Source organism: Chinchilla lanigera, unplaced genomic scaffold (genome assembly GCF_000276665.1).
Source record: "Chinchilla lanigera isolate Chin_1 unplaced genomic scaffold, ChiLan1.0 scaffold00019, whole genome shotgun sequence".
Lineage (NCBI taxonomy): Eukaryota > Metazoa > Chordata > Mammalia > Rodentia > Chinchillidae > Chinchilla > Chinchilla lanigera.
In genome coordinates this window covers 22,304,514-22,317,034 of record NW_004955420.1, presented here as the reverse complement: position 1 = coordinate 22,317,034, position 12,521 = coordinate 22,304,514, and the positions used below count along the sequence as shown (strand labels likewise).

Genomic DNA, 12,521 nt, shown 5'->3' with positions numbered 1-12,521 from the left:
TACATATGCAAACTATCCACCCCAGGGTGGGTGGAGCTCTCACACCCATAATCAATCAAACTCTAAAAGCCTGCCCCATGACCGCATGAGGCTTTAGGGGGACACACCAACACAAACCATAACAATGTCTAGTGTGATAATTTCTAGTGCTTTTCTAGAAAAATAAGTTTTCTGGAAATTAACTCTAATTACAGTCTGTCTTCTACCTATTTCTTTAAAAAAATCAAGTTAAAAAACAAGATAAATGCTAATATTATATTTTTCTATTTCTTGTCATGAATCTAATATCTGAGTGTTTGCAAGCTATCATTAATATACATTAAATATCTCTGACTGCAGTAAAATCTACAGGGCTGCCTATCGAAAGGAAATGAACTCCAAAATTGTGAATTAAAGTGAAACACTTACAGAACAACTTCTGTGCGCAGGCCCTGGAGTAGAGAATTTTAGGTAAATTATCCCACTTAATCTCTCAAAAACTCCTTACGGCAGATGCTACTGCCCATATTTTATAGTTAGAGAACATGAGGTTCAGGAGATGAAATAGCTTAGCACAAGCTCAGACAAAGTGGAGGAGACAAATACACAGTAGGCACCACACAGCAGACAGCACAACAGGCATCACAGCCTGCAACTAAATGTCCTAAAATGGCTCAACCTGATATAAAAGAATGAAAGCCAAAGTCTTCTCTAGATGTCTTTTGGGAAGGGACTCATCCTTATCTCCACAGTGGTCCTCCTTCCCAGTGTCTTCTGCCATATCCATAACCCACACTAAGTTATAACCCACAGGGACAGCTCATGCAATATTGATCTCAGTCTGTGGCTGGATTCTACAGCTAGCGAGAGAGGATTAGACCCTAATTACCTGCAGAGAAGGTGTCATTTGCTCCAGAAATCACAATGCCTTTTATTGTGTTGTCTGATACAGCTTTCTGTAGTCCTTCTTGTATTCCATTGAGTACAGCCACACTAAATGAACAAATTCACATAAAGCAAGTGAGAATTAAACTTCTTCTATCTCAGCTGCTTTTCTTCCCTAATGATGAAAAAATTAATGATACACATAATAGATAAAAACCACAGATACTTACCATTAAAGTTTTCCCTCATTTGTTTAACAAATAATATCTATATCTACTGCGAATTAAGCACTGAGCTTATTAAATGACTCCACTTTTAAAACAATTTTAAAAGTTTGGCATTTTGCTTTATCTTGAACACTTAGAATCTGTATAATCTGGCATTTGCTTTATCTTGAACACTTAGAATCTGTATAATCAATTTAAAAATATTATTATACTAATGGGAAGGGGATCAAGAGTTGGAAAGAGCAGGAGGGAGGGGAGTAGTAGGGGACAAAAAAAGAACTAAGATGTGTTATGTACATGTACCAACTCCCCACCATAAATATCATCATTATATATATTATAAACCTGAACTAATAAAACAATATCTTAAAATCATGATACATCTCCTATGTATAGTGCAAGGAGTTACCTGACAAATTTACATAACTATAAAGTAAGGTGCCTTGAGTGCTGTAATAAAGGTACAAAGAAAGTGATACAGAAATTCTGAGAGGGACAAAGGTACAATTTGTCCTAGCGGCAAATAGAAGAAAAGTAAAGCAGAAACCATCTAGGAAATGTGGCCAGGGCTGCTAGTTAATTGAAATAAGCATTCCTGCCACCTTCTTCAAAGTAGTAAAACATTTATTTTTTAGTAGGGTACCTGGTATCCCAGAATAAGGACTATATTTCTCAATCTACTTTAAAGTGAGGTTGATCCAAGGCTGTAGGTTCTGACCAATGGGATGGAGTACACATTTGGCATATATGACTTTCAGGAAGAGTCCTCAAAGGCCTGGATGTGCTTTTGTCTTTTTCCTTCCTCCTTACTTGTGGCAGAAATGAGACATGATAGCTAGACTGGGAGGACCCAGTGGTAGAAGCCATGTATTCAGGTGGCAGAGCACCAGAGAGACTTAATTGGGGTCCCTGCTGATTGGGGAGCAGCCATAGCACTCCAGGACACTGCTGTGAGAGAAATTATATGTTGATTGTTTAATTCACTACTATTGTGAGTTTTCTGGCAGGCAAACCTAATCCTAACTAATTTAGGAGGCAAAGGCAAGAAAGGGAAAGCTAAAGCAGGTACAGCAGTAGACTCTGCCAAGTTTTAGTACATGAGGGAATCACCCATAGGTGATAGGGCTAAAGGTAAGAGCCAGTGAGTCTACAACAAGGAAGAGACAGCCAAGGGCAGGTTCTCTGGATTCTCTCTTAAGAAGAGAGGCTCAGCCCAGTGACTCAACACCAAGGGAGGCCAAGTCATAAAGACCAAGAAAGGAGACTTTGCCAAGAAGCAGATTAGTTGGACCAGTGGAGAGTGAAAGAGGAGAATAAAAGAAAACTATATACTTGAGGTGCTTAAAAGAAAAATAATAGGCACAGACTACAATTAATTTTGCTTGGAATTCCTCATAGTCATCTAGATAAAAGTCTCAGATCCTTAGTTACAGAGTGGAAATAATCTTAAAACAAAACACATGAGAACAAACTAGTGTAAAAATCATATTGTTAAGAAACTAGGAGAGGAGAAAAAAAAAACTATAAGAGAAAGCCTCAGGGAATAAACTAAATACTTGCAACACAGTTGTGATAATTATCATTTACCTACTTATTTTTAACCTCTTAGTCCAGAGAAAGTCAAATGAAACCTCTTACTTTAGACTGATTAATTAAGAAACCAAATCTGATCAGGGAAATAGATACTGAAACATTACATAATATTGAAAGATCCAAAAGGAATATATAGCACCTGTGGGCAATAGGTTCCTGAACTGCCCCACCCATCCCCCCATAATGATTCCCAAAGCCTCATACACTTGAGTCCATTGTCTATAATGGTGCAATATATATAATTAACATTTCTAAAATATTTATACCTGTAGTACCCAATGAAACATAAATGTTATGTCAATGTTATATAAATAGTTAGTTATGTATGCATTATTTAGGGAGAATGACAAGGAAAAAAAAGACTTTCCATGCCTATTCATTAGAACTGCAAGTATACTAGGTCTAACTACATTTTCTATCCCTGTTGGTTGAATGACAGATGTGGAATTCAGGGATACACAGTACAATTCTGTTGTCTTCTGTCTACAAAATGACCCCACATTCAGTCAGTGCCACTGATGAGAAGACATGGGTTTTTTCCATTCCACTCATCCCTTCTTGGTTTATTTATGTTCTTGTTAATTTTGAAAACCTCACAAAACAGGAAAAGAGGGAAAATGAAAATGGCTATAACCCAGTACAGCTCAATTACATTCAGATAACTGAGAGGACGGTAGCCCCACACCAAGGTAAAATCCATAGAAGCCAAGAAAGTGTGTTCCCCTTCACCCATTCACCATGCTAGATGGAGTCTGGAGAGAAGGGAATACTTCTGGACCACTGACCACAGCTCTTCAGCTTCTTTGAGCACAGCAGGTTCTTTCTTTTGGAATATTTTGTTTTGTTTTGTAATGAGTGTTTGTCAAATCAAGTTTGGTTCTTGTGGTCAGGATTCTTTTTAATCAAATAAGTAGATTAGAGAGAAAATACAATATGGAAAACGTGTAAAGATGGTATTAGTTTCAGGAAACTTGGTTTTCAGTTACACGTGTGTGTTGGCATCTTTGGTTGTTACGGAAAACATGAGGTCTCTAGCTTTGTGGAATACAGTAAATAGAAAAGTACAAGAGACATTGTTTGGGAGACAGCCTCATAACTGGCAAAGTCCTATGCTTGTGAATAGGGTGATAGTCATCTGAACAGAAGGAAACATGGCTGGCTACACTAGCAGGGAAGACTTAACCTACTTTCTGTATTAAACAAGTATATGAGAATAGGCACATCCCAGTGCAGCAGGAAGGGATAATCTCCCACATAAAACTAGAAACTAGGAGAAGGAGAGGGAGGAAAGAAAAAGGATAAGTATGAAGCAAAAGTAAAAACAAAACAAAACAAAACAAAACAAAACCTGGGGAACCTGTTACACTTCCTAAACAAGCTGTGATGTAGTCAGACCTCCATTCTTCAGTATACAGAGTTTGAAATTCTTAAAAGAAACAACAAATTCCTGAAGTAGGGTATAGTACTAAGACCAGCTACTATGAGTCAGAACCTCAGGGAATAAAACAGGATTATTGGGTATAATAATTATCTTTTACTTAGTTATCTTTTAACTCATGACCTAGAGGAAATCAAAGAACACTTCTCTCTTTGGATGGGTTAACTGGAAATCACATCTGCTTAGGAAAACAGATTCTGGCCTACTACACAAACATTAAGAAGTCCAAAAAGTATATCCAGTCACTCTTCAGTATCTGGGGTATTGGCTCCAGACTATAACCACCAACCCCAGGATGCCAAAATTAACATATGCTCCAGTGTATCGTATAGAATAGTAAATGTTTATATACAACCTATGTTCATCATCCCTAGACTTCCTTAATACTTATAAAACATAAAAGCTATGTAAGATATTGTTGTTGCATTGCATTGGTTAAGGAGTAATGACAAGAAAATAAAGATTCTTAGAGACCCACCTTGTGTACCTAATAGACCTAACTGTATTTTTGGCTACGGCTGGTTGAATGGCAGGTGGGGAAGCCAGAGTATAGAAGAGCAAATATTTCTCTCTCCAGCTGAGGGATGGCTACAAAATGAGCCAGAATTAGTCCCCATTTAACTACCCCTTTCTACTTTACGCTGTTACTAATTTTATAAAAACTAAGAAACAGGCCAAAAAGGGAAAATCAAAGTATGTACAACCAACACAATTTACTAACTTCAGTTGACTGAGAGGACCACAGTCTCTCAGCCAGGTAAAGGCTACAGGACCCAAGAAAGTATATTCCCCTTAACACAGCCAGGCGTGAAGCATGGAATCTGGGAAGAAAAGCACATTTCTTGAGTACAGACAGTAGTTTTTCAGCTTCTTTTACCACAAAAGGCCATTCTTTTTAACTGCTCTTAAAAAAAAACAAAAAAAAAACAAAAAAACAACCAACCAACCAAACAACAACAACCAAAAAAAAAACAAAGTTCATCCAGTCAAGTTTGATAGCTTGTGACCAGGAGTTTTTCAGTCAAACAAACTGAACAGAAAATAGGATATGCCAAACTATCTCACATGGAAGGGTAAGATTGCTTTCAGAAAACTTTGTTTTCAGTTATACATTTGTATGTATGCATGTGTCTTCTATTATAATGTAAAACACAAAGTTTCTAACTATGTGGATTACAGTTTAAAAAAATAGTGTGAGGGGCTGGGGATTTAGCTCAGCGGCACAGCACCTGCCTAGAAAGTGCAAGGTAGTGAGTTTGAGTACCGATACCGGAAAAAAAAAAAAAAAACAAACCAAAAAATTAAAAAATAAAAAAATAGTGTGAAAGTCACTTGTTCTGGAGATAAGCCTCCTACCATATCAGCCAAGTAGCATGTTGGAGAGGAGAATTGCTGTTCTTCTGAACAGAAGGAAACATGACTGGACGATCTAGCAATGAAGGAGTTAAATTACGTGCTTAGCAAAAACTTATCCAGGAAAGCATATTTCACTAAGCTAGGAAAGGTAACTCCCAATGCAAATTTAGAAAAAAAAAAAAATGAAAGGGAAAAGGAAAGAAAAAAAATTTTTAAGAAATTGAGGTGCTTGTTATACTTGACAAAGCACCTGGGATGTAGTAAAATCTCACTCTTTCGTGCACTGGCTAATAAAAATCTTAAAACCAAAATCAACAAAATCTTATAAAAGCCACAGAGTTAAGACCAGTAACTATGAGTCACAGCTTTAGGTATTCATAAAGAAGGTATCTGCTCTTGTGTATGATAATTACCTTTCACCTAGTGACTTTTTACCTTTCCACCTAGGAGACTGCAATAAAACCTGTTGCTTTTGCCTAGTTAATCAAAAACCACAACTAAATATAAAAACAGATTCTGGACCATTACATAATATTGAAAATCCAGAAAGTATGTATAGCCTTCCGTCAGCACCTATGGGGAACTGGTTTCAGAATATACGGTCCGCCTGGCACGATACCAATATATTCATATGCTCTAGTCTATTATATAAAATACTGGAGTACTTACATATAACTCATGCACCTCATCACCACTAGACTACTTATAAATACCTCATATACTGTAAATTATGTCTAAAAGCTAGTTATTGTACTGTATTATTTAGGGAATTATGGCAAGGGAGAAAAAAGATTCTATAGGTTCATTAGAGACCCAAGAAACATACCCCAGTTGGCTGAATGGTCAGGTGGGAAGCAGAGATACAGAGGGAACTGATGTGTTCCCTCTGGTCCGTGGACAGCTACAAAATGAGCAACATTAACTCAATCAGTGCCACTGAGAAGGGACAGGATTTCCCCATTCCAACAAATGCTTCGTGTTTTATTTACATTTTTGTTAACTTAGAAAAATTCAAAAGCATGCAAAAATAGAAAAATGAGTATGACTGGAACAGATATAGCTGTAATAGATCCAGCTTCCAGAGAGGACCACAGCCTTGCAGCAAAGTAAAGGCCGCTTAACCGCTTGGTACTCTGATTCCTACAGAGCGCAGTCACACGTCAACAGGGCAGCCTGCGCTGGAAGCTGGGACCTGAGGCTGGATCAGGCTCCAGCCTTGTCCAGAGTCAACACCTTTGGAACTGAAAGTTCTGAGAAGCCGAGGTGCACGCACGCAAAGGGTTCTGAGCGGGGTTGGCGTGCACCGACCCTGCTGCGCCCAGCTCCACTGCTCCGTCGCTGTCACTCCGTTTCCTGACCGATCAAAGCCGGGCCAGAGTCCTCTGCCAAGATGAACCCAGCTAACCTGGTGAAAAGCCCTGCCGACCCGCCCTGCTCCACGGTCTGTGTTTTCGGTTTCAATCAGCGGGGAGAATCAAAGCCCGTGGGTCCGGGGCTGCAGACCCAGGAGACCCCGCTGTGCCGGCTGCAGGGAGAGGGGACCGAGCGAGCTGTCACCTGATGGCATTGACAGGCGGGTTTCGGAGGCGGATCAGCGCCAGGGACTGGGGCAGCCGCAGATACTCAGCCATTTCTCTCTGTCGCGGAAGGGCCACTGCCAGTCGCTCGGAACCTCGGCCACTTTTCTGGGTGCGGCGGCCCCAGCGAGCGAGGTGGGGCGTCGGATTGGCCAATGCGATCCGGGCGCCTCCTCCCTCAGCCCCACCTCCTGCAGCTGCAGCCCGGGTGCCCGCTGGCTGGAGTCCACCGTCCTTCCAGGCTCCGCTCCCCTCTTGCCCTCTCTGCCTGACTTGTCGTCTCTTCTTTGGCTCCCATCCATCGCCACCACGAAACTTCTCAGAGAGGACCGCTGAACGCGGGTGGAGGTGACTTCCAGCTTTGCAACTCCGTCTCAGAGACCGGTCAGTTACGGATTCACTGGGTTGGGCAAGCTGGATGAATCCAAACGTTCAATCCTTAAGATCCTAAAAAATAGGAACAGGCACAAGGGCCCTGACAGTTATGTCGAAGGATGCACGTCTGGGACACGAGAACGACGCATCATCCATTTCACGCAAAGGAAGACAGTGCCAACATCAACCAAATATTTACAAAACAGTCCTCTGCTGTGTCCTATGTCTGCCCAATCCTGCTCTTTCTCCTTCTGTCTCTCCTAAGGGCCGTGATTTCTAATACCTTATTCACGGATCCAGGTAGGTCCACCTACCCTGTGCTGGACCTACATTAGAGACTAAAGACAAACAATGCCCACCCCCTTGCCTCCAAAAGTTCAGGTGGGGCGAAGTTCTTCTAAATGTGTGTGGCCTCCTATGGTCCTCATAGTTCATCCAGTAATGAGAAGGCAGTCTGGAAGTTTCTAAGAAAAAAAGTGTATCTGAAAACTTCCTTCACTGATGTTTCGTAAATTTAACAGTGACTGAGGATTATCTTCATTCATATTCGTTCACCTCTTGAAAACAGAAACAGGTCCCTACCACTAGAAAGGTACTGATTGCACTGAGCCTTGGTAACAAGTAGTAGTCAGGACCCACCCAGCCCAGGAAGGACAGGACCTTCATGATTAAAGCCAACATGTTAATATTTTTCGTTTCCCTAGCAGGGCTGCCTGGGTGTCCTGAATATATTCAAAACATTTAGTTATGGTTTATATATCTAGTTTTCCCCACAAGCCTCTCACGCTGATAGGTGGGGCTTTGGGGAAGGGATTGGATCGTGGAGGTGTGATACTTATCAGTGGATTAGTTCACTGATAAGTTTATAGCTAAAACGTGATGTTGGGAGGTGAAGCTTGGTGAGAGGAGGTAGGTCCCTGGGGGATGACCTGGAAGGGTGTACTGTATCTCCCGCCCTCTTGGATCCCTCTCTCCCTCTCTTTCTCTTTCTGCATTCCCCCCCCCCGCCACTGTTTCTCTCTGTGATGCCCTTCTGCCACGCTGCCCTGCCTTAGAACCAGCTGACTGTGAACTGAAACCTCTACAAATTGTGAGCTAAAATAAATTTCTTCTTCTTTAAATTGTGGATGTCAGGTACTGGTTCTCGGCAGGACACCTTTCATGGTGATTTTGACTTTGGGGAAGGACCAGAAGGTGCGCCATGCAAGATCTGATGCATAAGGTGGGTGAGGACACAACAGAATGTTTTCAAGAGCCTGACTTTGCGAAGAATGGCAGCAGCTTTCATCGTGGTGGAAGAGGACTTCCAGAACTGCTTGAGAAAGTGGCGAGATGATGCAGTAAGTGTGTTTGAAGCAAGGGGAAGTATTCTGAGAGAGAATAAGGGCAATTTGTCTTTACCATAATCAATTTTAATATAAAGATCCACTGTGTATTTTTGGTAAACTTTTGTATACCAATAGTACCGGTAATGACTTATTCAAGTGTCAAGCCTTGACTCTTGGAGACTTTGTGTGTTCGGTACTTGATGATAAAGGTCAGCCATCAAGAGAACTACAAAAGACCCACCTGTGGGAAAATGATGCAGTCACAAGAGGATTCTCCTTGCCAGGGGAAACAGACCGGTGATGTATTGCAGAGCATGGTTAACGATCCCATCCACGTGCTGCAAACCTCATCTGAGCTGAATGCACCAAAAATGGAACCGAGAGAGCAATCGTTGCTCTGCCCCATGTTTCAACCACTCAGCTGTCATGGAGCTGAGCTTCCCTCTCACGGTTTGCAGGTTTCTTCCATGTCGTCATCTCTGTCAGCTTCTGAGCTAAGATCGGGCAGGAAATGTCCCTTCTGCACAGGGCAAGCAACTTGGGTGGCATCTCCCGCATTTTTCTGAATCTTATTTCATTTAGTGTGGAAACCGTCACTAGGCTATAGAGCCCAGATCTCTCTTCCAATTTCCCACCGCCTTATTTTACTGGAAAGAGAATATTTAACTTGCCAATCCCTTTTGTTTGTTTTGAAAATTGACACTATTTAGAAAGAACCTACAGAGACACAAGTTTGAGAGGTGTGCCAGGTTATTTAGTCTGGCTTTCCATGTAAGCCAGACCGTAGTCCCAGAGCGACTGCTGTGTCCCAGTTGGAGGAGACTGCCCCTTCTTGTGGTGAGGAAAAATAAAGGCCTCACCCACCCTGAAAGGTGAAGGTGCCCAGCTCGAGGATGGGTGGAATGGCTGGCAGGCCATGAGCTGGTACCAAAGAGAGAGATGGGGAAGTAATATTCCCCACTTGGCTAACTAGAAATGCCCACCCCCTTCTGGGAAGATTTCCTGGTCATTTTTAGAAGGCCTGTGTGTATGATATGAAAACACTGCTGTCAACATTCCCCCCAGCCTTTCAAAAGAAAACTTGCTGCACGTGGACAATATAGATGTAAAGAGGTTGCCCACATACGATAGGGTTAGAATATCACACATCTTGGAAACACCCATTGAAAATGACAGACAAGAAACATCTATTGGAAGTGACTTTTTGAAAAGGAGTTCTTCAGACCATCCGGAGAAGCAACACTTGGAGTTGACACCTGTCATGTTTGTTCTAGGAGTTAGACGACATGGAGCAGAAGACAGTGAAAAGACAAGAAGGAGCAGTACCAAACTGGTTACAGGTAGAAGAGGTGGTCTGAATTGTAACCATTGTTTTGTGTGTGTATTTCAGTCCTCATTACTATATAAATGGATAACTAACAATGCTAAGTACTTTATTGAAATATCTGGTCTCTCTAGATACTCTCAAGTGCCTGGTACATGTTACAATGAAGTAGTAGGGGCTGGGGATATAGCTCAATGGCACAAGTGCAAGGTCCTGAGTTCAAATCCTGGTACCAAGAAAAGTAGTAAAATAATGCATTTTGTAAATTTCTTTTTTTACAACTCACGTGAAGTGTTATTTTGTGGGGGGGAATAGGCACACCTCCTCTTGAGTAGTCCACACTGTGTTTCTACGCTGGTTCTCAAAGAGAAGGAAATGCAGAGCGCTGTGCTGGTGTCCTATAGCGAGGCAAGTTACCATTGGCCCTACGTCTGTGTTTTGTTTTACTTTGCTGTCTACCTAGGGTATATGAAGAAAAAATGAGTCCTTCTCCAACATCTACTCTTCCTAGATGTTAAAGAGGTTGCCACTTTGAACAAAAACAGAATTAGCAAACTAACAAATTTTGTACACTTTATGTTAAAATTCCTAGGAAAGATTGTCTTCTAAAAATTTGAGCATTTTAGACCACTGGGTGAATGGGAGAAGGGAAGGGTTCTAGACTATTCACATTTGTTTCAAGACACTTCCAACTATCGTTACATATGTGCAATTTAATCAGGACTGTTATGCATATATCACAGACAAACTGAGTTCTTACCTGAAAAATTTAGTCTTATCTGGATGTTTAGAAGTGACCAAAGTATTTTAAATAGAGGCAGTAAAATATAACTTGGTAAATATCTTTGTGCTAAAATTCACATGAAATATTGTCTTTTGGGAATGGAATGGTAAACCACCTCATGAGCAATATGGTACTATCTATATTTGTTCAGTACCTAGATGAGGTGGGAGGAAAGCAACTGCAAAAGGTAGTACCTTTGCACGTTTCTACTTCAGACATTTTCAGACACCATTTTTCTGTATGCTTTGTGGGTTTTGTTTTGCTGTGTACCTAGTGTATGTGATAGGTAAGTCCAAATTGTGCAGGGTCTAGTCCCTTAATGTTGAAGAGGTTGCCAGTGTAAGACAAAGTAGTTAGTAAAGTGGGCTTGTTTTGTACACTTTGTGTTGAAATGCATGGAAAAGCTTGTCCTCTGTAAATGAATTTTGGATTCAAACCATCTCTGACATTATGTGTGCCTGTGTTTGCCCGCTGGGGTGAAGGCAGGGAGAAGGATGTGAGAAGGGAGTAGTTCAAAGCTAAAATGGTCATATTTAGAAGATATCTCAGATTACAACCACTGCTACGTGTACAATTTTACTTATCAGTGCTGTATCATAGATGTTTTTATATGAAGAATCTAGTCCTAGATATGTAGAAGTGCTTTATAGATATTTAAAAGTACAAGTAGTAGAATAACACTTTCTATAAACAGTTGTTGTTTTTTTTTTTTTTTTTTTTTGAGACAAGGCCTCATTGTGTAGTTCAAGCTGGCCTTGAACTCAAAGCGATCCTCCTGCCTCAGCCTAAGGTTACAGATGTGCATAACCACACTTAGCCTGTAAACAGCTTTTTAAAACTGATGGGAAATACTGTGCTTGCAAATAGGATGGTTAAACCACCTCTGAACATTACACTATTCACTGAGTTGAGTGGGGTGGGAGGGAAGAAATTGTGACAGGTGCTTTGTATGGTAGAAATTTCAGGTAATCCATTTTATTTGCCGCGTTTAACTTTGCTATACTATATATACAGTGTATATACTGCACATATATGGGTCTTAATTTTATAGTACCTAGTCTCTACATATTAAAGAGGTTGCCAACATATGACAAAAGTAGAGTTAGTAAACTAAGACATCTTGTATACTTTGTGTTAAAATTCACAGAAAATTTGTCTTCTGAAAAGGGCTTTTGGAAGTGTAACTGCAGAATCATTTGAGTGACACATGTGTCTATATCACATGTAACAAGGAGAGAAGAAATTGCAGTAAATGAAGGATTCCAGGCCAGGCATGCTCCTACTTACAAGGCACTCTGAGATACAACCGTTACCTGTGGATAGTTTATTCAACATTACTCTGTACATAGTGGACAAACTTAAGTCCACATTTGAAACACCTAGTCTTTCTAGATGTTGTAAGCGCACAGATTATGTTAAATGTAGAGGTAGTAAAAACAACACACTTTGTACATATCCTTTTGTTAAAATTAATAATGAAATACTGTCTTTAGGAAATGGAATGATCAAACCACTGATCTGAGCAGTAGACATGTTTGCGCTGGATCAGAGAGGCGGGTCTTCAGGCGGCGCAGCTCCGCGATGAGGCCTGCGCGCGTTCACTTTCTCGCTCTTCCAACCGGGTTCGGCTGCAGACCAGGAGGGCTTTGCCCTCC

General features: G+C 41.0%; 1 protein-coding gene across 1 annotated transcript in view; it reads right to left on the bottom strand.

Annotated features, from left to right (window-relative positions):
• LOC102013725 (peroxisomal bifunctional enzyme) overlaps nucleotides 1-10,175 on the bottom strand; it is a 46,331-nt gene extending 36,156 nt beyond the window's left edge. Inside the window, exons 1-3 of the mRNA XM_005383302.2 lie at nucleotides 9,000-10,175; nucleotides 7,036-7,502; nucleotides 869-972 (exon numbers count right to left, since the gene is read on the bottom strand). Coding sequence (XP_005383359.1) covers nucleotides 869-972; nucleotides 7,036-7,109 — 178 coding nt within the window. The 5' untranslated portion in view covers nucleotides 7,110-7,502; nucleotides 9,000-10,175. The remainder of the gene's footprint in view (nucleotides 1-868; nucleotides 973-7,035; nucleotides 7,503-8,999) is intronic.
• Between the last annotated feature and the right edge of the window lie 2,346 nt (nucleotides 10,176-12,521).